This window comes from Pantherophis guttatus, chromosome 5 (assembly GCF_059756535.1).
Source record: "Pantherophis guttatus breed Tessera chromosome 5, ASM5975653v1, whole genome shotgun sequence".
In the NCBI taxonomy this organism is placed as follows: Eukaryota; Metazoa; Chordata; class Lepidosauria; order Squamata; family Colubridae; genus Pantherophis; species Pantherophis guttatus.
Genome location: NC_142067.1, coordinates 86,969,859 through 86,994,590, shown reverse-complemented (window position 1 = coordinate 86,994,590; position 24,732 = coordinate 86,969,859). Strand labels below are relative to the sequence as shown.

General features: G+C 43.2%; 1 protein-coding gene across 9 annotated transcripts in view; it reads left to right on the top strand.

Annotated features, from left to right (window-relative positions):
- The window catches only part of SHROOM2 (shroom family member 2), a 162,454-nt gene that overhangs the window by 123,300 nt on the left and 14,422 nt on the right, over window positions 1-24,732 (top strand). For 8 of the 9 annotated variants that reach the window (XM_034435676.3, XM_087871449.1, XM_034435656.3 and 5 more), the window contains exons 6-7: window positions 12,560-13,312; window positions 15,893-16,444. In XM_034435676.3, the coding sequence (XP_034291567.2) occupies window positions 12,560-13,312; window positions 15,893-16,444 (1,305 nt within the window). The remainder of the gene's footprint in view (window positions 1-12,559; window positions 13,313-15,892; window positions 16,445-24,732) is intronic. The other variant, XM_087871448.1, reaches the window with a different exon arrangement.

The following is a 24,732-nucleotide window of genomic DNA, read 5'->3' as shown; positions in this document are numbered from 1 at the left end:
GAAAATTTATAGTATACTGCAAAAAAACAGGAGAGATAGAAAATTGTTTTAAATAGATTTTTTAAGTCCCAACTTCTATTTCATCGACAGAATTTGGCACTTTAGATTGTCTCTTGGTTTATTCCCCCGTTCACTTCATTAGTCTTTATTTTTATAAAGTGGTGTATTTTATATCAACTTGTTCATTTTTCTGCTTTTCCTTCTCTACATTCTCCATTGAGAGTGGAGACAGCAGCCAGTGTGGGTAGTACTCGCCCAATCAGATTGAAGGACTGAGTCTGCCAATAATTCTTAATCCAGCCCCTGTTGCCGGGTAGACCAGCTTTTGACTCAGTCCTTCAGTTGAACGGGCGTGTGGGTCTTAGCTCTGTGCTTTTTTCTACCTATTTTTATCATTACGGTTTGGAATTTGTGTTTTTTGACTCGGACTTCTTGACTACGATTTTCGCTCTCTGACTTGTCCTTTTGGCTGACTTCGGACTGTCTGACTTCGTTGTGAGTGTTATGTTTTAAAATTGGTATTTTCGGCTTGCCTGGCTGCTTCTGGTGATCGGGACTGCCTTTTCCCTGTCTTCCTCCTTCGTGGAGGGCAGCTTTAGGCTTCAGGACTGTTGTTTCCTTAGCGGTGGCCTCGTTTGGCGTTTTAATAGTCCAGTGCCCTCAGCGCTTTTCCCAACTTCAAAGAGGATCGTTGGTGAAGAGTTTCGCACCATGGAGTCGGCGGCAGCCATTTTGGAGCGCTTTTTGCTCTGCTCTGAATTTCCAAGTTTAATTTGCCTACTGTCAAGCCTGCTTGGTATTTTTCTGCTGCCAGCTATTCGATTGTGAGCTTCTCCGCTCCTGCCCTTCAGCCAGGACTAGCCAGCATTGCTGGGATCGCACTAATCTAATCGTCTGTTAGCGGAGCCAGCGCTGCTGTGATCGCCAATTTCTAATCGCTTGTTAGCAGAGCTTCGCGCTCCCGTTAGTGCCTGGCGGTGGCCATTGGAGCTTTTTGGACATTGAATTGCCTCAGACTTTCAGCAGCCCCTTCCTGGTGGTGCAACTTTGTGCTCACTATTGCAGTTTGTTGCACTTTGGACTGTGACATTTATCGGCCGCCATTTTGTGAGCTTGCATCTGGGCATCGGCAGCCATTTTGTGTAGTCTAGCGCTCCCTTTGGCCCTTGTGGAGTTGTTTTGCGCTCCCATTACTACTGCCTGACCTCTTCATTGCTGGACTTGATTATACGGAGGTCTAATAGCCACCTTGATGCCAAAAGCCATGGCAAAATCTAAGCACGGCCAGGGGGCCAGTGCCAATGATCAAGGTAAATCAGACATCTCGTCTGTTATCCCTCCGCTCGCCCGGGAGGCCTCCAAGGAGCCATCCCTGGCCTTACATCCAGCGCGCTCCCACCATAAGTCTCATGGCCATCATGTTGGATCTTCTAAGGCCGAAAAACGACGAGACAAAGTCCTTAACAAAATTGTGTGCCAAGGCTAGCTCTAATCTTGTTTCAACACCTGCTCCTGTCCCAACCACCGGGGAGACCTTGGTTCCTGTGGGCGTTTCACGGCCGGTTACTCCGGACCAGCTGTCACTTTAGGATTGCCCAGTGGTCATTTCAACAACTGAATTATCCTCCTCCCCCTCCTCACCCGGAACCTGCAGGTCATCCCGACCATCAACCTGTTGAGCCTCGAACTCAGCATGATCCCTCTAGTCGGGCGGTTGCCCAGGATCCCACGGCCTTGCCACCCCCTGGGGTTCCTCCTGCTGCAGCTGTAACTTGTCAACTCCTCCCGGAGCAACTGCAACAACTTATTGAGGCAGCAGTGCAAAGATCTCTGGCTGCAGGGCGCCACTCTGCTGGTGGGCTGGGTTCGACTCGATCAGTCGTTTCTGTTTCTCCAGAGTGGGCAGTCCAGGAGAGCACACAGTCAGACTAGGCTCCTGACTCTCCTACTTATTCTCATTCGAGCCACCCATTAGTTCTGACAGAGGCAGATTACAGTGACTCTGGACTGTTGGATGATGATAACCTCCCTCCAGACCAACCAGCCTTCACCGGACTCTTTCCACAAGCTTTGTTTAAATCCTTGCTTTTCAAGGCCGTTAATACTGCCCGTTTGTCATCTCCAAACGCTGATCCTGTTCCTGCCTCTTCTTCTTCTTCTGCGGCCTTGGATCCCATGTTTGCGGAGCCTTCAAGGCCGGTGACTTCGATCCCTACCCCTCCTCTCTTTTTGGATATGGTTATTCGTCAGTGGTCTTCTCCGGGGTCTGCGCCACTCCCGTCCTCTAATGACCGCAAGAACTTCCAGGTGGCCGAGGACTTGGACTCTCTTCTATGAATTCCTTCTGTGGACCCTCCTGTGGCCGCCTTGTTACCTAACGCCAGTGTTCCTGGGGATCCGGACGAGGGTCTATGACCTGAAGAGCGCCAGTCGGACTTGGTCCTCCAGAGGGTTCACCAAAGTTCAGCTTGGGCGATTAGAGCGGCAACCACGGCGTCGTTCTTCAATCGCACTACCCTCTTGTGGTTGCGTCAACTGCAAGACAAGTTGTCTCCAGGGAACTCGCGGGCCAGACAGGACCTGAACAAGATTGTGGCAGCATTGCAGTTTTCGGCGGACTCCACTCTGAATGCTGCTTGTTTTGCCTCCAAGGCTCTGGCCTCTTCCATTGTGGCTCACCGCTTGGTTTGGCTCCGCCACTGGCAGGCGGACCCCCGACATAAGTGGCATCTCGCATCTGTCCCTTTCGGAGGGTCCCGTCTCTTTGGTGACGCCTTAGATCCCTTCCTTACTGAGACCAGGGACAAGAAGAAAGTGTTGGCTGCGATTTATCGTAGGGGGGAGTCACGCTTCTCCCCTTACCCTCCTCGCTCACAATTCCGAGGTCCTGACACCGGGGGGTCTGCTCCCTTTTCTTCCCTAGGTCATTTAATCAATTCAACAGACAACGGGGTTCCCAGAATAGGTCCTTACGGGGCAAGCCATTTATTTCCAAACGGCCCTTTCGAGGGGGAGGCCATCGTTCCTACCGGTGCCGTCATTAGTTGCATCTCCGGCCCTCCCATAGGCGGCAGATTGGCCGTCTTCGCCACCATTTGGGAGCGGTCCACTTCGGACAAGTGGGTCCAGGCCACCTTACGATCAGAGCTGGCCATTGAATTTGTCTCCACCCCTCCGAACACCTTTGTCTCCTGTCCGATTTCTCGTAACCCCGAATGAAAGTCCCTTATGGACTCAGCGGTCCGGCACCTCCTGGCCATCAGGGCAATTCAACTGGTGCCTCCTGGTCAGGAGCGCACAGGCTTCTATTCCCAGGTTTTTCTGGTTCCTAAATCTTCGGGGGGGTGGCAACCCATTCTGGACCTAAAACAATTGAACAGGTATGTTGTGTACTGTAAATTTAAGATGCAATCTTTGAAAACGATCCTAGACGGTGTACGGAGGGGCGATCTCCTCTCTTCCATTGACCTTACAGAGGCCTATTTACACATCCCTATCCTCCCTTCCCATAGACAGTTTTTGAGATTTTGTTACAGGGGGGTGCATTATCAATATAGGGCTCTCCCCTTTGGGTTGTCCTCCACCCCCCGTACCTTTATGAAGGTGTTAGCCGCCTTTGCGGCCTTCCTTCGACTCCGTTCAGTTAGACTTTTGTGTTACCTTGATGATATTTTAGTATTGTCTCCCTCTGCCCAGCAAGCCACTCTTGATGTTCACCTTACTGTTGAAACTCTGGCGGCTCATGGCTTCTCAATTAATTTGGAGAAGAGCCACCTTTCTCCCTTCACTAGTTTGGTTCATTTAGGGGCTCTGATTGACTCTCTTCAGGGCAAGGTTTTTCTTTCTCCCAAGAGACAGGACAGTCTGCGACAGTTGGTCTCCAAGGTTGAAAGGTGTCAGGTCGTCTCCCCCTATATTCTATCGCAACTTTTGGGGAAGGTGATCTCTGCCATATCCATAGTTCCCTGGGCACAGCTACATGCCCGGGAGCTTCAATGGTTTCTTTTACCATTACAGAAGGCGGGCAGAGGCACTTCGTCCAGGCCGGTTCCAGTTCCTCAGGCCGTCCGCCGGTCCCTTCGATGGTGGCATTCCCCCGCTCTCGCAGCGGGTTGCTTCTTCCTCGAGCCCCTGAGGGTGGTGGTGACAACAGACGCCAGTCTCTTCGGCTGGGGAGCTCATTGCCAGGGCCATCTGGCTCAGGGGACATGGACTTCCATGGAGTCTCAACATCCAATCAACTGGCTGGAGCTGCAGGCTGTCTTCCTTGCCCTGAAGGTGTTTCGTCACCTTGTTTCCGGGGCTCATATTCTCGTCCTGACGGACAACGTCGGCACCAAAGCGCACCTGAACAGATTGGGAGGCACCAGGTCGAGATCATTCCTGATGGTAGCAATGAAATTGGGGCTATGGGCAGAGCGCCACCTATGTTCCCTTCAGGCGGAGCACATCTCCAGTGTGATGAACTCAGCGGATTGGCTGAGCCACTGTCGAGTGGACAATGCAGAGTGGCATCTCCACCCGCGCATTTTCCGGGACCTCTCTCTCCGGTTCGGCACTCCGATTGTCGACCTCTTCGCAACGCATGAGAACGCGCAGCTTCTGAGGTTCTTCACCTGGTATCCAGATCCTCATGCTGCTGGCGTCAACACTCGACGGACCCCGTGGCCAGGAGGCCTTCTGTATGCCTTTCCCCCGACGTCCCTCCTTCCCAGGGTCATCAGCAAGATCTTATTCAAGTGGGCGGAAGTGATCCTTGTGGCTCCTCATTGGCCCCGGAGGTCCTGGTTTGCCGACCTCGTGTCTCTCTCAGTGGCCCCATCGTGGTGCATTCCCCTCGAGGACGACACCCTCTCTCAGGGTGCTCTGACTCACCCAGACCTGTCCTGGCTCAATCTGACCGCTTGGCGGTTGAGCGGAGCACGTTGAGGGCGGCAAACATTCCGGCGGACGTTATTCGGACATTGCAGGCCTCCCGCCGTTCCTTTATGGACCGTATTTATTCTGCCACCTGGCGGGCATTCTGTTCCTGGTGTGGCCAGAATGGTGTACCCTCTCTTCAACCATCCATTGTGAACATTCTGGTTTTTTTGCAAGAGGGCCTGTCCCACGGCCTCTCACCTAACACCTTACGGTGGCAGGTGGCCGCTTTGTCTTCTGTGCTTGCCTGCGGTTCCTTGTCGTCTTTGGCCCAGCATCCTCTGATCCGCCGTTTTCTCCGGGGCGCCACGAACCTCTGCCCTCCCGTGCTGCATAGATACCCTACCTGGGATCTTCCACTGGTATTGAAGTCGCTGATGGGTCCTCCATACGAGCCGTTACGAACCACTAGTCTCCGGCTTCTCTCCTGCAAGGTTGCCTTCTTGGTGACCTTAACATCGGCCCGCCGCATCTCAGAGATTGCGGCTTTGTCAACCCGTTCTGACCTTTGTGTATTTCACTCGGACCGCGTTGTCCTACGCTTGGACCCGACCTTTCTGCCAAAGGTCAACTCTGTTTTTCACCATTCACAGGAGCTTATACTACCTAATTTCTGTCCCCGGCCTTCTCACCCAAGGGAGAGACGTTGGCATTCTTTGGATGTCAGACCGGCGTTACGGATCTACCGTTCGGAATCGCTGTTCGTCTCCTTCTTGCCTGTCTCCCAAGGTGGTAAAGTCTCATCTTCTATCATTGGGCGCGGGATTCGACAGACCATCGCTTCGGCCTACGACCTTCGATCACTTCCGCGTCCTTCACGACTGACTGCTCACTCCACCCGCAGCGTGGCTACGACGGCAGCGTGGGCAACCCAGGCTCCTTTGTTTGAAATATGTAGAGCGGCCATGTGGACTTCGCCTGTCCCGTTCATACAACACTATAAATTGGACCAGTTTGTGTCGGCAGAGGCCGCGTTTGGACGGCGGGTTCTTCAAAGGGTCATTGCCGGGGAGGGTGTTGTGGACCAGCCTGTTCCCCCCCCCCTGAGTTCGGGACAGTGAATTTCGGTATGTCCCACACTGGCTGCTGTCTCCACTCTCAATGGCTAAGGGACGTTGGTCCTACCTGATACATTCCTTCTCGTTGAGTGGAGACAGCAGCCAGACCCTCCCTACCTTTCTTAGGCTGGTCTTTGCTGTTTTCTCTGTGTTTGCTACTTCCCTGTGCTTCCTTCATATCCCACACGCTGAGTCTGTCTTCAAGTCTTCGCCAAAAGCTGGTCTACCCGGCAACAGGAGCTGGATTAAGAATTATTGGCAGACTCAGTCCTTCAATCTGATTGGGCGAGTACTACCCACACTGGCTGCTGTCTCCACTCAACAAGAAGGAACGTATCAGGTAGGACCAACGTCCCTTTTAAATCCTTAGTCAGCAGCTTACTATTGATTATAAAATTTCTTCTGTGTTTTACTTATTTTAAGTTTGTCATATTCTGCAAATAACTGTTGAATATTTCGTCTCCAAAAAGGAGAAGATATAAGCAAGTATTTTGGATCTGTTTACTGAGCTCTGGATGTAATGATTTTAAAGGTGATTATCTTCTCTTGTTCTGAATGAATTGAAGAGCAATCCTATGACATTTGCCCATACAAGAATATGATAGTTATGGTCTGCATAATCCATACATCTGTTTCCACTTAGCTAGAAGTAGACTTTAAAGCAAATATGCTGTCTAGCAAAAAAATTGTAGCTTTTTGTATTGTCTTTTGCATTACTATTGTCCTGGAAGCAGCTATACAAGATCTTGGGACTCTTGGCTATGTCCTTTCCAGCTAATTTCCCTGGCTCCTACCTCTTTAAATACTTATTTGTATTTAAACTCAATTTTTAAGAATTCCTTGATAGTGTACTTTTCTGTGATCCACAGCTTTATATATCTGACTAAATTTAAGAATTAACGTGAGATAATAGCAAATATGTAGAAACTAAAGAAGTACAATTTTTCCTTGAGAAAAAGTATTGAATCTCATGCAATAAATCAGAATTTTCCAGACCTATATTGGGAACCAAATATGAAACTGAGTTGAGAGGTGCCAAATATCCAAAAAGTTCCCAAAACATCAAAAAGGCATACTATTGGACACTGATGAACTAGTCAAGAGGGGTGGAATGGCAGGGAAAAGGAGCAAAGTGTAACCTTTGCACAGGAATACTCAGATCTAGCTTTACTTTCACTGCAACCACTTAACTTCAGTAAAAGAATTTATCACTATATTCATAAACTTACTTAGCGAGAAACTCACTGAAGTTTCTTCAGTATAGGCAACACAGAACTCATGTATGCTGTATACAGATCTGCATCTTGTGAAACATGGACATCCAACTCTAAATCTGGGTCTTTTCCGGGATTGCAATTCTAGGGCTTTTTTGGTCATCTTTTTGAATAACTGGAAATTTGGACAGAGTGTTCCTAGACTTGAAATTGGGTATTGATTGCTCATTTTTTTAAATCATAATTTCATCTGGCCTTGCCTTGTCAGCTTCAACTTTTATGCAAAGATCATAAAAGCCAAATGTTATCAGTGATTACTTACCTTGCAGTCTATACTGCTAATTTTTAATGAGCACAAAATAAGAGATTGGGAGACCTGGTTTGGTAGTAAGCTAAGGGTCTGCTTTCATTTATTTTAAAGGGAACATTAAATTGCTTCAATATATGTTCTGCACTCTAAGAAAATAAGTGAAGTAACTGTTGAAATATAAGACAGCAGAACAACTACCAGTTTCTTTTGGTAGAGATATATAGCTGTACGGTCAAAAAATATTTGATTAATCATAGACATATGCATGACTCACCTATCATAGATTGAGATTTTAAAATGCCAGATGATTTTCAATTTATACAAAGTTTGTAGGCATACGTTTTCCAGAATGGGTGTGTTTTATTTTTTAATTAAAAGTCATTATTTTTCGGAGTTTGGGGGGGGGGTTGTGATGTTTGTGAGAGGAAAATGACCTAAGTCACATTGAATTACATTTCTAAACTGTGTTTATAAATCCTTCATGATGGACTTGCTGAAAGTTAATATTGCTGTAACACTTTACAGGTTTTTCCTCTGGGTGCTTCTGGTGCTTCAAGCTTTCTTTTGTCCTTTTTGAACAGTAAGCTGTCTTTTCAGGGTAATACGATCAGCATGTGTTGCATGAAAAATCACCATTTGTAATATGCTCCTTGTTGAATAAAGATTCCATTTTTTTTATAATCCTGTCAGTACTAATGTAATAATTGTCATTGTTAATTACTTTTAAAAAGATTCCTGTTGTTATGTCTCCTAAACAGCAGTTTCTCTTGAAATAAAGCAAAAATCTTAAGATCATCTGAACCTCAGCATGATTGTATGCATTTTGCTGATTTGATAATTGCAATAGAAATTAAAAGATGTTTTGAAAGATAGTATTGAAGATTATGGGCATTCAAGCATGTCACAATGTCTTTTGGGCTAGTTGCCCTAATTGGTCCTTCTCAGATTTATGCATGCCAAGATGCAGAATGTAGATTTTTTTTTCAGTATTAAAATCTCTCGTAATTTTAATTTTCTTTTTCATCCCTCTACATTTTTGAAGTACTCTTTCTATTAACCCATTTACTCTTAAACATTATATAATTATTTTTGGGTTTGATTCTCGTTGATTCTCTCTCTATGATCCTTTTTTTTCATACCGGTCATTTACATTTGTATTTGGTCCATTCTCATGCCGATTCATTTTTTACTTTATCTTTTCCTGTTTTACCACATTCACTTCTTAAATACTCTATCTCCATTGCATTCAATTTACAATTATGTTTGCATTAACATAGCAAACTCTTCGTTCCTTGTAAAAAAAACTTGCAGGATAGCTTTCTACATAATCATTTGGTCTCTTTAAAGAAACATTAATTCCTTGTGATAAACTGCCCATTATCTTTCTACCAGCTTCTGAACATTTTAAAGTTTCTTCATCATGTCCCTGTCTTCAGTGACATACCAGGGTACACAATTTAACCACTTCCTTTTTTTATTATTTGTACACAACTTGAAATTATTCCATCCTTTATCCATGTCAAACACCTTAGTTTTTGACAAATTAATTTTCAGATCCATATTCCTTATTGCATCATACTATTAATCACTGCAACTCATTTGGGTTCTCACATCACATGCAGTCACTTCCCCAACAAGCACATCTTTAATGTCAATACAAGTATTGTTTTTGCCTCTATCCATAAAATATAGTAAGGACCAAGTGGACTTCACCCATTCTTAAATTACTCCTGTTTAATGTTGACCAATTTGTTACATATTCCATTCTCATGCATTTATTATTGTCCTTGATAGTCCTTGTTTAACAACTGCCTTATTTAATGAAAAGGAAACTTTATAACCAGGTAACTTTATAACCAATCCTCGTATTGATGACCTTAGCAGGTTTGTAAAACAAAACTGAAGTAAGATCATAAGCACATCATGGTTTTATTTAGTAACCGCTTTGTTTAACAACCAATTTGCTGGTTCCAATTGTGGTTGTTAAATAAGGAATACCTATATACCTTTTATGCATTCAACAACCAAGTTTAAACTCCATGTTTACATAAAGTGTTCCTCAAGTCATTCACTCAAATCTGTTAGAACAGTCATATGCATTTTTATATCAGCAAATATACAATCACCTTTTTTTTATTTTAAACTGTCTTCCTGCGAAAAAGTCACAACACACTTCCCAAAAATTTTTTCATTATCATCTCTCCTAGCCTTTTGATTAAAATCTGCAGCTGCTTTCTAAATGCATTTAACAAACTGATTTCTCAATCCTGCTTTTATTTTGCTATCTTTTCTTTTGTGGTATTCTTGTGATCAACAAAAATGCATTGTTCACAAACATGCTAAACAAGCCACATATGCACTCCATAAACAAACCACAATCACAATTTAAGATTTCTGTTGTTTCACTCTAACATTGCTCCTGGTACTATTAATCAGCCTTATTTTCAATGACAATGTTTCAAAGTTTATTAGAGTAAATATCTAAATAATTTTTATATAGCTGTAAGAAACAATGGCTTTCTAGAATTTTTCAAAAAGATAAGTAAACTCCATAGACCTAGTTTTTTAACTGCTGTCTTTACTGTACTGACTTATACCTAACCTTGGTAAGTAGCTCTGCTACAAGTAGAATTCCTAAGTGTCCTGCTTCTCTGTTTCAGCTTCTTTCCTAAACTTACAGTATCTCTCCAACCTCCTCTAATTAAAGAGCAAAGCTGTCTTCTTTCTGAGACTCACAGGTATTTCTACTTGGGGTTAATTCTTACAACATACTTTGACCATCTAATATCTGCATTCATATCATCAAAATTCTATTTAATATTCCAAAATGTATGCACATTTTGCCTTCCCTTCACATACACAAATCAATTAGGAATTCAAACTTAACTACATTTCCACAATGGGAATTGTGTCTTCATGAAAGCAACTAAGGCAACATTCCTTATTATACTTTATTTTGGAAAAATTAACCATTTTTACCTCATTTGAATGTAAAAGAAAGACCTGGCTGGTTCAGTATAAAGGGAGGAACAAAGCAACACAAAAAGCTGCTTTCGGTTAAGTGAAACTCATGCATATTTCAGTATTTCAGCTATGTCCTCTAAATGCTTTTAACTGCCATCGCTATTATTTTTAAAAGTAATTAATAATGTTTATATCCTTTCCAAACTTATGTACAAAATAATAGTTTTAAAAGAAAGAAGTGAAACCCTTCTATTTGTTATATGAAATACTTCATGAATTATTTATAGGAAAACATTTAAATTCCAAACAAATTATTTAACAATTACTTTTATCTCACATTCATTCTTTCATGTATTTCTTTTTTGCTATTTGTTTTATTGTGTACTTAGGGAAATTTTAAAAATGAACCCTTTATCATTTATAATTTCTTTAAATTTTGGGTCTGAACCAATTTATCTCATAGATTTGAATAAAGTATAATTCTAGAAATGCATCCTATTTTATATTAAAGTAAAACTTCTGAGGTTCTCCCTCAGAAGTTTCTTCTAGGGATTTCCATAGAAAACTTCTAGGAATTTCCACAGAAAACTATACTAAGGAAATACATCATTTAATATTACATATACTGACAGCAGCCCGCATAGTCTATGCGCAAAATTGGAAGAAGGAAAACTTACCATCAGAAGAAGATTTAATTAGGAAAATCTTAGAGTGCGCAGAGATGGACAAATTAACAAAAGAAATCAAGGAGAAAGAGGATACAGAATATTACAAAGTGTGATGTAGGTGGTATGAATGGTTGGAGAATAGGAAAAATGAGAAAGAGGAATAAAGGAAAGAGGGGAGAAAAAATGTGGAAGATCAAAGTACAATCTAGACGAAAGAAAGAATGATGGAAAATAAATTGTTGAATAAGATAAAGTTAAAATATGTGTGAATAGATGTAAATAGTAAGAAAGGATCACTTTGAAGTAGCTGTAGGGAAAAGTGATATGTATATAAATGTTGTGTGTTTGTGTCTTGTTTTTAATGTTTTCAAAATAAAAAAAATTAGAATAAAAAATAAAGTAAAACTTCTAGTACCTGTCATCTATATATTGAAGGAGACTTTATATGGAAGAATCCTTGAAATATAAATCTATCTTGATTTATAATGTCTGCATATAAGGATTTTTTTTCAATATTGAATAATCTGATCATCAAAATTGTATTGTATAATATATTAATTCTGCACCAAGTATCCTAAGAATTTCAGATGTAAGCGATAATAGCTTATGTTTGCAAATATGTTCAAAAACTACTAACTCTGCAGATGCCAGGAAAATGGCCAAATTAACAATCCATGATTTGTAGGTACTTTTTATGCTAGTGTAGGAATATAGATACCCACTTCTAATAGGCTGCCCCTTGCAAATTGGATGCTTAAATTTGCTTTTTAAAAATTGTATTCCCATTGTGTCAGGGATTTTAAAAGAAGGAAAATCCCTCTGTTAGTCAACATACCTTTGCAAGCATTGTTCACTTTTGACCGTGAGTGGGTGGGGATTTGTTTCTACACAACTCCAATATTTTGTAAAATATTTTCATTTCCTCTCTTCTACATGCTATTCTTTGTATTATATTTATATCAGTATTTTTTTCTAATTTAAATTTTTAACTGATTTTTAATACAATTTATTGCAGTGTTTTAAAGGAGGAGGAAAAATGAACATTTTGTTTGAATATAGATCTAATGAATATAGATTTAATGAGATAAAATATGCTGTGCATAATTTTGTTCAAGTAGCCTCATTTAGTTCACATGAAAAGGAAATAAAAATTCTGTGTGTGCGCAAAGAAACTGAAGTATCATGTCACAAAATGTGATTCTACATAATCTTAATTTTTGACAACAGTTTTTTGAAAGCCAGTTTTATTACAAAAACATTTGTTTTATTATGGAATACTGTAAGCTTAGACATAATTGAATAATAGAAATTATTACTATTACTAATAATAGAAATATATTTACTAACTGTACCCAGAAATATATTTACTAACTGTACCCTACTTACTGATGCTCAAATAATTCTCCCATCTCTCTTTTTCCCCAGATCATCTGATAAAGAGTATTCAGAAGACTGTCTGAGAGAACTCACAGCTCAGGAGGACTACAGTTCAGGAAACAAGTGCAAAGTATCTGCAAGGTCCTTTCATGCAGGACCTGCCACAGTTGCATCACAGCGGAGCCGAGGTAGATCTGAGACATTGCCCAGTGATTACAGATATTCACAGGAAAATGTAAATGAGAAAAGCAAAGATTATGGTTCTTTGCCTCTTGTGATTTCTGGACTACAAATATCAGATAAGACTCAGCACTGTTTAACACATATCAAAGCAGAAGAAAATCTACAGGGAAATTCTGTACTCCTGAATAAGAAACATGGCTCTTTTCCTCAGAGGCCACCCGCACCCAAACGAGATAAGAAACACAGAAGAGAAGATAGTTTTTCAGCTTCACTTGTTTCAGAATCTTTACTGACAGTGCCCAACAGATTAGATCAGTCTTCCCCTGCTTCTAACAATATAGCTGTAGGCAGCTCATCACCTTCTCAGGTTCCCACAAAAATTTCTGGAAAATTTGTAAGTGCAGAGCTGCCAGAGACTGGGCAGTTAGCATCCACAGAAAATGTTTTTCAGCATTTAGAAGAAAAAAGACATCTCAAATCTGAACCCCCCCTTCCTTCAACTTATCGTTACCATCTAAAATCTAGAATGGAAGCATCAAGATCCCCTTCACCACAGTTTGCTCCACCAAAGCTGACTGATAAGCCACCTGTGGCTGCTCAGGATGAAAATTCCACACGGTAAGCCACTTTACACTAACTGTTAAATATTTGTCACATATTTTATCGTTGGATTTGTTCACCAATTGAATATTAAGGTTTCCAGGCACTGTCACTATATGGTTTTAGCAGTTTAATGTTAAGCTTTCTAGAGAGTTTTAGAACCACATTATTTTATCCCAACAGAAATTATATACAATTTATTTCAGCTTTTAAACTGAGTTCAGTACAACATGCTTAATTTACAAGTGAATCTAATTAACAGCTCTTGAAAATAAGTATAGTCAACCAATAACTCTAAGACTAATTAAAGAATAGAAAGCACAAGATATGAACATATGCTGTAATTGCAAGTTCCCTTATTATCCTAAAACTTATTTTCCAAGGACTATTTTGTGTATCATATATATGGCTATGTTAATAAAATCCAAACAAAACAGAATGCATGTATCTGGTCTTATATAAACTATTACAAACATATTTTGATGTTTTCAAACCAGAGGTTCATATCTTTCTCACTATGGAAATCTAAAAGTTATTTTTATGAATGGTTGAAAACTGCTATCAATGTTGCCAGAATAGTTAGCAAAACAATTTTAATCTCTAGATCTAACTTCTCTAAGTGAACAATTGTATTTATAGGATAGAAGATGAGGGTGGCTACAGGGAACCCTATATTACAATGACAGTTCTTTGGACTTAATTTTATTGCCAGCAGAACAGGACTTCCTAAAATGAAACAAAGACAGCCTTAGACAGTTTCTAAACATTTCTGTTCCCTTGGTAGGCAGATCAGCATAAAATACAGCATCTAATACAACAATTACTTTCCCATTATAGCCAACAATAAAGGACATTTAATATCAAAAACAAGTAAAACAACTGCCAAGAAAATTAGCTCTTCATTGGTACAAGTTAGCAGAATTTTATATAAAGGTATAGAGCTCTTGATTTGCTGCCCTTCAAAATCTTGCACACTGAATTTTAATTTGTGAATAATACAAATGGACCATTATTCATATTTTGTAAAGCCAAGAAAGAAATAGATGTATCTGGGAAGACCCAAGTTAAAATCCTCAATATATTCACTCCAGCCGCCCCAGCATCCCTGCAGTTATGCAGTCACAATCTGTACACTGGGCAACTGGCTTGCATTTACAATGGTTTTAGTATCCTGTGGTCACATGATCACCATTTGCGACCTTTCTGGTGGGCTTCCTACAAGTAAGTCAATGGGGAGGGTGGCAAGGAAGGTGGCAAGTTGCTCCCGTCTCCTCCTTTTTTTTTTTCCTGAGGAGCTTGAACTCAACAGTACAAGATCCCAGGGACCTTGTACTACATAGTTTGCACATGCCTGCAGTAACCTCTGCCTGTACTCCGTAGTGCAGGAATGCCCAGCCATGTTTATGCCAGGCTTCAGCAATCGCTCCTCCTTGCCCAGCCATGCTCATTAACTGGATGTCCTCCTGCACTCATAGCAACCATCTCTCCATCTGGCCATGCTTCTGCTGCACCTTGGCAGCCACTCCTTGCCTTTCCAGACCTTGTAGCACTTACCCATCTGTTGGCCTGTTTGCAAGATGCCAAAAACTTGCAACTTCCTGCCAGCTTCCTCATTGACTTTGCTTGTGGAAGCTGTCAAGAATTCACAAATCACAATCATGTGTGGTCTTTGCTTAATGACATGATCCTTGCTTAACAACAGCAATGGGGGCTCTCTGAATTGCCTTTGCGAATCACATGATGTCATTCTTTATGACTTCATCACTTAGTGATGGAAATTCTAGTCCCAATTACCAGCTTTAAGTATAGGAGCTGCGATGGCACAGTGGTTAGAGTGCAGTACTGCAGGCTACTTCTGCTGATCACCGGCTGCCAGCAGTTTGGCAGATTGAATCTCACCAGGCTCAAGGTTGACTCAGCCTTCCATCCTTCTGAGGTGGGTAAAATGAGGACCCAGATTGTTGGGGGCAATATTCTGACTCTAAACCGCTTAGAGAGGGCTGTAAAGCACTGTGAAGCAGTATATAAGTCTAAATGCTATTGCTATTGCTATAATAAATGCCTTAAGTGAAGTAACCTTCATTAGTCATACCTACAGATTTAGCAGATGTTATGTCTCATATGCCAATTCAAGTTTCATACTGATTTATACATTGCTGTTCAATTGTTCACTTATATATAATGAACATAGCTTAAATTTTAGAAAACTTTCTTATAAACAATGAGAACCTTGTTTAGATTACAATAATAATTTACACATTATTGGAAAGAATTGTCATTGAACAAAGTAGATGTTTCTTCATATATATGTGGGATCAGTCAGTACATTTAAGCTTTTTTTTTTTTTGCTCTTTTTTTTAAAAGAAGAAAGCATGTTAAATATCTTTGAAATTTCAGTCAAGTGCAGTTCTTTGTACATTTTATAACGTTAGTAACAATAGCTAGTGCTCAGTTAAATAAAGATATTTAAAATATACATGGGAATGTGAAAGATAAAATGTGATAAGTTACTCATTCATAAATTCATAAATAGGCTATTATGAGTGAACAGTGTTTATATAATACATATAATGTGCTATTTTACAATTTTTTCTAAAGAATTGAAAGAGTGATGGATAACAATACAACCGTAAAAATGGTTCCAATCAAGATTGTACATTCTGAGAGCCATACAGAGAAGGCAAGCAGGCAGAATCTTGGGACCACAATAGAGCCTCCTACTTTACCAAGCGGCTTAGAAAAAGACCAAATCAAGACACTTAGCACTTCTGAACAGTCCTATTCACGTTTTTATGCTTATACGAGACAAGGTGTGGAAACTGAGCTTGAGAACAAATCAAACCTTTCTTCTTTGCAACCTACTGAAAGCTTTGGGAGGAACATAAAGGAGAATGACATATCCACCCATGCAGTTAACTACGTGAGAGCCAAAGAAAAGACAATTGAGGACTGGAAATCAGAAGAATTAGCTAGAGAAATAGTGGATAAGGATAAATCATTAGCAGAAATTTTAGACCCAAATGTGAAAATAAAAACCACAATGGATTTAATGGAGGGAATCTTTCCCAAAGATGAACATCTCTTAGAAGAAGCACAACATCGCAGAAAATTTCTTTTAAAGGTTTCAGCACCCAAAACTGAAGAGGAAAAGTGAGTACATATTTTTCCAACACAAATTAATGCTTTTATCTTTTTTTTTATTGAAAAGTTTTACAAAAAAACAAAAATTTTCTTCCCCCCCATTCCCCCCACCCTTTCCCTCCCCTCATCCCACCCTCCCCCCCAGACTTCCCAGAGCAAAATACAAGGTGTTTCATTTAACAATCATAAAATAGATTAACCTACTTATCCTCAGACTACTAACTCCCCCCCTGAAACCTTAACTCCACTATAGATAACATAATACTTCTAATACTTAACGTTCATTCATAAGCTATTTGATATTTTCTTGTCTGATACTTATTTTGAATATAGTCAAGCCATCTTCTCCATTCCGATACATATCTTTCTTGTGTATAGTCCTTCAAGTACGCTGAGATTTTCGCCATTTCTTCTAGGTTCGTTACTTTCAGTATCCACTCTTCAATAGTAGGCAAAGAGTCCTTCTTCCAATATTGCGCTACCAACAGCCTAGCTGCTGATATTAGATTCAAAATCAATTTAGTCTCTGATACTGTACAGTCCGTAGTTATACCCAATAGGAACAATTGAGGAGTAAATTTCAACCTTCTTTTCAGAATATTCTGCATCACCCACCAAATTTTTATCCAAAATGCCTTGATTTTCTTACAGGTCCACCATATATGATAATAGGTTGCATCATTACATTCACATTTAGCTAGCAAATTAGAGTACATACATGATAATTTTTTAGGATCTAAGTGCCATCTATAAAACATTTTATAAAAATTCTCTCTCAAATTTTGTGCTTGCGTAAATTTAACATTTCTGACCCAAATCTTCTCCCACTGGGATGCGGAGTGGGTCAGAAGTGGGATGATCCAGCTCGTCTGGCCAATCACTGAGTCGGATAAACTTGGCCACGCCTACTCAGGCCTCCCTTCCTTCCAGTTTATTCGACTCAGTGGTTCTGACCAGTCGCATTCGCTGAGTCTCTCACTTCTGACAGACATTGGAGATCGTGTGTGTTGTTGGGGGCTTCAACTTTAAACGCAGACGACTGCCTCCGTTGCCTCTCGATCATCAGAGGGACGTGAGTGTGACTTTGCCTTCAGCCCCCATTCTTCTTAGCGCTGTGCGTGCGGGCCATTTCAGTCCTCCTGGGCTGGAAACGCCGCCGCCGCGCTCCCCTGACAGCCGCCGACTTCAGCGCCCATCAGCTGAGGGGCGCGAAGATCGCGACGCTTCGGGGACCGGCACCTGGGTTTCCTCTTCGCCGCCCCGCTCTGCTGTCAGTCTCCGCCTCAGCGTCGATCAGCTGGAGGTCGGAGAAGCCGCAGAAGCCGCTGCCTGCCCAAAGGCTTCGTTCCGGCTTGTTGCTGCCGCCGCTCTTCCCAGCGATCGGGGAAGACGGCGTTTTCAACTGCGCTGCTCTTGCCTTGGCGTGGGGGGTGTCTGACACTTCCCCGCCAAATTTCCGTGCCGCCATCTTTGTTGCAGCCGTTAATTAGCCGCCATTTCCGCGCGCTTCTTCCATCGGCTGCTGGGACCTGCCTGATCTCCTTCTTTGGTGAGCTTTGCACTTGCCCCATATATATAAAAAAAAAAAAAAAAAAAAAAAGGGGAGAGGACGATTGGAGTAGGTCTGGGGTCCCTTTGTGGATTTTTGGTTATTTTAAAGAATATTTCAACTATTGGCGGCCATTTTGTCTGACCCTGGAGACTTGTTCCCGGGCAGCCATTTTATCTCTCAGCATAACAGTAAAAAAAAAAAAAAAAAAAAAAGAAAATTTCCTTGGTGGTTGGATTGCAGCGAACTTCCTAATTTATCCTTGATTTAAGATATCTGGGAAATTACAATGGATTATACTGCCTCTTTTCAAAATAATGATAATGATAATACTTACTGTTGTTCATTTGTGTGCAGATTCCTGCTGTGACACAACTTATCCATCGCTATGGCAGACCAGTCATCTTGCAAGATTGATTCTGGCCGTAAGGCCTCCTCAAAATCAAAACATACAAAAACGTCTCATCAGCATGATTCTGATCTGACTTCACATACCCATGGAGATAAGCCAAACCCGGATACCGGTCTTGATTCAGGGGTTGCAGAGGAGGCTGACTTGACAAGAGCCTTCTCTCCAGAACGCCAGGACAGCCTTCATGGCTCTCCAATTAGACAGGAGGGGGACCCCTTTGATTGCTCTATCCCTGTTCAGGATCCTCCACCAAGTAATCAACCTAAGTCAGATCTGGAGAACCTTCCACAATCAGTTCAGATATTAATTGCCAGGGCCATTTCTCATGGCATCCAAGCGGGCATCAGAGAGCATCGCTCTGTCTCTCTTGTCTCTGAGAGCCTTCATTCCAGAAGATCAAGGGTGTCCCCTGATGCCAGTCTTACAGGGTCCCCTGATCACTCCCCTGTTAGATCTAGAGGCAGTGCTGATATAGAACTAGAGGATGAACCTCAAAGGGAAGTGGATTTATCGGATGACGAATCCACTGCTCCTGATGTGCCAGCCTTTACCGGCCTTTTTCCCCAGGGACTTTTTAAATCACTGCTTCACAAGGCCAAAGTCACCTCGGGCCTAGTTGACACTGATTCTGTCCCATCAACTTCTGCCGCTTCCTCCAGTCAAGGCATATTTTCTGAACCAGTAACTGAACAACTGTTTGTCCCAGCGCCAAAACTTTTCACTGATGTGGTTCGTAAACAATGGACTAATCCAACTTCTTTTCCTACTCCTAGTGGCTACGATCGTAGAAATTACAACATGGATCCTGTCCTGACTAGTCTTTTGCAGGTTCCCGAAGTCGATGGCCCTGTGGCAGCGCTTTCATCTTCGTCTCCTTTCATCTCAGGGGACACTTCTGAGGGACTTAAGCCGGAAGACCGTAAGTTTGATTCTTCTTTCAAGAAGGCTCACCAGGCCTCAGCTTGGGCAATTCAGGCCGCTACTGCGGCCTCATTCTTTTCACGGTCATCTCTATTATGGCTCCAGCAGCTTCAGTCCCGCTTACCAGCCCAGGAGGCCAGAGTCCATCAGGACCTAAATAAGATAATAGCTGCCACTCAATTCACCTCGGATGCCACGTTAAATGCTGCCAAATTTGCCTCGCGGGCTATGGCTTCTTCAGTCACTTCCCGTCGCCTTTTGTGGCTTAAGCCTTGGCAAGCTGACCTCAAGGCCAAATGGCGTCTAGCTTCTACACCATACTCTGGGCCTAAATTATTTGGTGCTTCCCTTGAACCATTATTAGTGGAGGACAGGGACAAAAGGAAGGTCCTTCCTTCCATTACTAGACGAGCTGATCGCAGGGCTACCCCCTACTATCGCAGGCCCCCGGCCCGTAATTTTTTCCAGGAGGGTCCCAGTCAAAGACCTTACTCACAGGGTTCCTTTCGTCCCCAAGATAGAGGTTCCTACAGGGATAAATCCAAACCCTTCGCCCCTCAGAAACGGCCCTTTCGTGGAACTGGCGGACGTCAGTTCCGCCGCCAAAAGTGACTCTCGCTTGATAGCTCCCATTGGGGGGAGGTTGAGCCTGTTTCTCCCCGAATGGGCTCGCAGTACGACAGACCAATGGGTTCTTCATATCATCGAATTCGGCCTCCCATTGGAGTTCCTCTCCCGCCCTCCGAGCCGCTTCGTGCCTTGCCCTGTCTCCAGCTCCCTCAGCAAGCGGAATTTGATGGAGATCGCCATTCAGCATCTTCTGGAGATCAATGCTGTGGAGGACGTCCCTCGGGAGCAATGGAGGCAGGGATTTTACTCGATTCTTTTCGTGGTTCCGAAGCGCTCGGGGGGATGGAGAGCAATCCTAAATTTAAAATCCCTGAACACCCATTTAGTGTACCGCAAGTTCAGGATGAGTACGCTCAAATCTATCCTGGAGGGAATAAGACCCGGAGACTTCCTAGCCTCAATCGATCTCTCCGAGGCGTACCTTCATATACCTATAGAGCCAGCTCACCGGCGGTACCTCAGGTTCAGCTACGCGGGGCGTCACCTACAATACTGGGCCCTTCCATTTGGCCTGGCATCGGCCCCGCGCAGTTTCACCAAGATTCTGGCAGCCTTGATAGCTCACCTGCGGTCCGTACCAATTCGAATTCAGGCTTATCTGGACGATATTTTAATACAAGCCTCGTCCTACGACAGAGCCAGAACCAATGTATTTCTCACATTGCAAATATTACAGAATCATGGGTTTCTAGTCAACGAGCCCAAGAGTCAGTTGGTCCCTCAACAGCGCATAAATCATCTAGGCGCAGTCATAGACACGCAGGTGGGACAGGTGTTCCTCTCCCAGGAGAGGAAAGACAGCCTCAGATCTCTGATTCGGCATCTGTTACAAGATCCGACAGCTCCCAAGCTAGAATTGTCCCGTCTCCTGGGGAAACTAGCCTCATGCACAGACATAGTTCCCTGGGCTCGGCTTCATGCCCGCAGCCTTCAATGGCTGCTACTCCCCTATCAGCGGGCAAGGACAGCAGCCTCCAAATCCAAGATCAGGGTCCCCCTGTCAGTACGCCGGTCTTTGCACTGGTGGCTATCCCCGGCTCTGGACAACGGATGCGTCTTCTTGGACACACATCCACTGATTATGACTACAGACGCCAGTCTGACGGGCTGGGGTGCGCACCTGGGTTCCCAGGTCGCTCAGGGGCGATGGTCCACGACAGAAGCAAGGTCAAGTATCAATCTTCTGGAACTCAGGGCCATCCGCTTAGCTCTTCTGGCCTTTCTTCAGACGGTGCAGGGACAACACTTACTAGTGCTTACAGACAATGTGTCAGCAAAGGCACATGTCAACCGCCAAGGGGGGACAAGGTCCAGGACCTTGATGCAGGAGGCTCTTCTTCTTGGGAGGTGGGCGGAATCCCACCTTCAATCCCTCAAGGCGGATCACATCGCGGGGAAGGACAACCTTCAGGCGGACTATCTCAGCCGCACCACGATAGACGCATCAGAATGGCGCCTCAGCCCCGCTCTGTTTCGGGACATCTGTCTCCGGTTCGGCCAGCCACAGGTAGACCTCCTTGCATCCCCAGAGAACGCACAGCTACGCCGATTCTTCACGCGCTACCCATCGCGGGGGGCAGAGGACACAAACGCTCTCCGTTGCCCCTGGCCTCAGGAGCTACTCTATGCGTTCCCGCCGATCCCATTGATCCCGCGGGTCCTTCGCAGAATTGTGACCGAGAGAGCGGATGTAATCTTCATCGCTCCCTATTGGCCAAGAAGGCCATGGTTCTCCGACCTCGTAGCCCTCTCAACGACGGACCCTTGGCGGCTTCCTCCGGAGAAGGTGTCCCTCAGTCAAGGGACAATCCTACACCCAGAGCCCCAGTGGCTCAACCTAACCGCTTGGCGTTTGAAGGGCTGCTCTTGAGGGAAGCGAGGTACTCAGAAGATGTCATCCGGGTGATGCAGGCTGACAAGAAGGAGTCCACCATCAGACTCTACAACATCACGTGGAAGGTATTTATTTCGTGGTGCTCTGCGCGCGAAATTAACCCGTTGTCAGCTTCTGTTCCGCAGGTGTTGGAGTTCCTCCATGATGGCTACAGCAAGGGTCTAGCGCATAATACCCTCAAGCGGCATGTTGCAGCTCTCGCCACGGTGTTGTCTCCCAGGGACGGCGTGCCCCTGTCTCATCACCTTTCCATCCGGAGATTCCTACGTGGGGTACGAAATCTGCGTCCACCCGTGGTACACCGATATCCCACATGGGACTTGCCACATGTATTGTCAGCCTTGACAGGTCCACCCTTTGAACCTCTCCGGACTGCCTCCCTTAGATTTCTAACCATGAAAGTGGCTTTCCTGGTGGCCGTGACTTCGGCTCGCCGCATTTCTGAACTGGCAGCCCTATCAGTCAGGCCAGACTTATGTGTGATACACTCAGATAGGGTAATTCTTAGACTGGACCCGGCATTCGTGCCAAAAATTAACTCACGGTTCCATCGTGAACAGGAAGTGATCCTGCCTAACTTTTGCCCGAATCCATCTCACCCACTAGAACACAAATGGCGGACCCTTGATGTTCGCAGGGCTTTAAAAATATATATCTCTCGGACCGCACCCTCAAGACGCTCCGAAGCCCTATTTATTTCCTTTCAACCTTCATCTTTGGGATCCAAAGTTTCTTCTGCCACCATAGGGCGTTGGATCCGAGCCTGTATTTCCAAAGCTTATGACTCACGATCTCTCCCCATTCCACGTCATATTACAGCTCACTCCACACGGAGTGCAGCTACTACCGCTGCTTGGGCCACGCAGGCCTCCCTCGAGGAAATTTGCCGGGCAGCTACCTGGGCCTCTCCCGTTCCATTCATCAAGCATTACCGTTTGGACACCTTTGCCTCCGCCGAGGCAGCCTTCGGACGGAGAGTCCTCCAACAGGTTCACCTGGCACCTCGACATCGACCTTCGCAGACCTCCCGCCCGACGAATTAGCAAGCTTGGGTATGTCCCACTTCTGACCCACTCCGCATCCCAGTGGGAGAAGAGGCGTTGGACTTACCGTGAACGCTCTTTCTCCAGGGGATGCGGAGTGGGTCAGCCCCTCCCGTCTGCGATTTCTCCTTTGTATTTTCTAGGCTTGAGACTGTTTTGCAGATCTGCCTTCGTCGAACAAACTGGAAGGAAGGGAGGCCTGAGTAGGCGTGGCCAAGTTTATCCGACTCAGTGATTGGCCAGACGAGCTGGATCATCCCACTTCTGACCCACTCCGCATCCCCTGGAGAAAGAGCGTTCACGGTAAGTCCAACGCCTCTTTTCCCACGTTTCCATCATCACTGGTTCCTGAAAGTTTTGTGCCCATTTTATCATACAATCCTTAACCAATTCCGTTTCTGAATCTATTTCCAATAATGCATTATACAACCTTTTAATATGCATCTGACTTTGATCTCTAATCTGTTTCACCAGATTTTCCTCATTTTGCATAACACCAAATTTTTGATCTTCCCTCCATCTAGCTTGAAGCTGACCAAACTGAAACCAAGTATAAATTATCCCTTCTTTTAATTCATCTAAAGATTTCAGTTGCAACTTACCCCTTTCCAAAAAAAGAAGCTCTTTATAAGTAATCACCTCTGTTTTTTGCTCTATACTTATATTTTCTATTGCATGTCTGGGATTTGCCCATATGGGTATCTTATAGTTTAGCTTATATTGGTACTTTTTCCAAACCCTCAACAACGCATTTCTAAGTATATGATCCTTAAACACTTTATCCACTTTTTTTTCATATAACAAATAAGCATGCTATCCATATAACAAATCATAACCTTCTATGTTTAACATTCTTTCTTCAGTTAAGTTAAACCAATCACTAATTTGTGATAAAGCAGCTGCTTCATAATACAATCTTAAGTTAAGCATTTTAAGACCTCCTCTCTCATGTATATCCTGTATAATTTTCAGTTTCACTCTTGGTTTCTTCCCAGCCCAGATGAAAGTATTAACCCCTTTCTGCCATTCCATCAAATTTCCATCTTTCTTAAGCACTGGTATCATTTGAAACAAAAATAAAAACCTAGGTAGTACATTCATTTTTATTGCTGCTATCCTTCCCAGTAATGATAGTTGTAACTTTTTCCAATTTTCCATTTCTTTCTGTACTTTTTGCCAAAGAATTTCATAATTATTTTTAAACAATTTCGTGTTTGAGGCTGCAATATATACTCCTAGATACTTAACCTTTTTAACTACTTCAAACCCCGTTATTCTCCCTAAGTCTTCTCTTTGAGTTATGGACATATTTTTAGTTATCATCTTTGTCTTATGAAGATTTACTTTAAATCCAGATACTTTGCCATATTGAGCTACTATGTCCAACATATAGGGAACCGCTTCTATAGGTTGAGATAAAGTAAGAACCAGGTCATCTGCAAACGCTCTTAATCTATAATCCTGCTGTCTAATTACAATTCCTTTTATTTTATAAGAGTCACGTAACTTATTCAACAAAACTTCTAAAGTTAAAATAAACAACAATGGCGACAAGGGACAACCCTGCCTAGTACCTTTCTCAATTTTAAACACATCTGTTAAACCTCCATTAACTATTATTTGTACTGTTTGTTCCTGATATATTGCTCTAATTGAATGTATAAAATACTCCCCAAAATGCATTTTTTCTATTATCTTAAACAGGAATTGCCAGTTCAATCGATCAAATGCTTTCTCTGCATCCAAAAATATGAACGCTGCAGGGACCTGGTTGGTTTTTTCCAAATATTCCAATAGGTTTATAATTTGTCTAACATTATATTTCATTTGCCTCCCTTTTATAAAGCC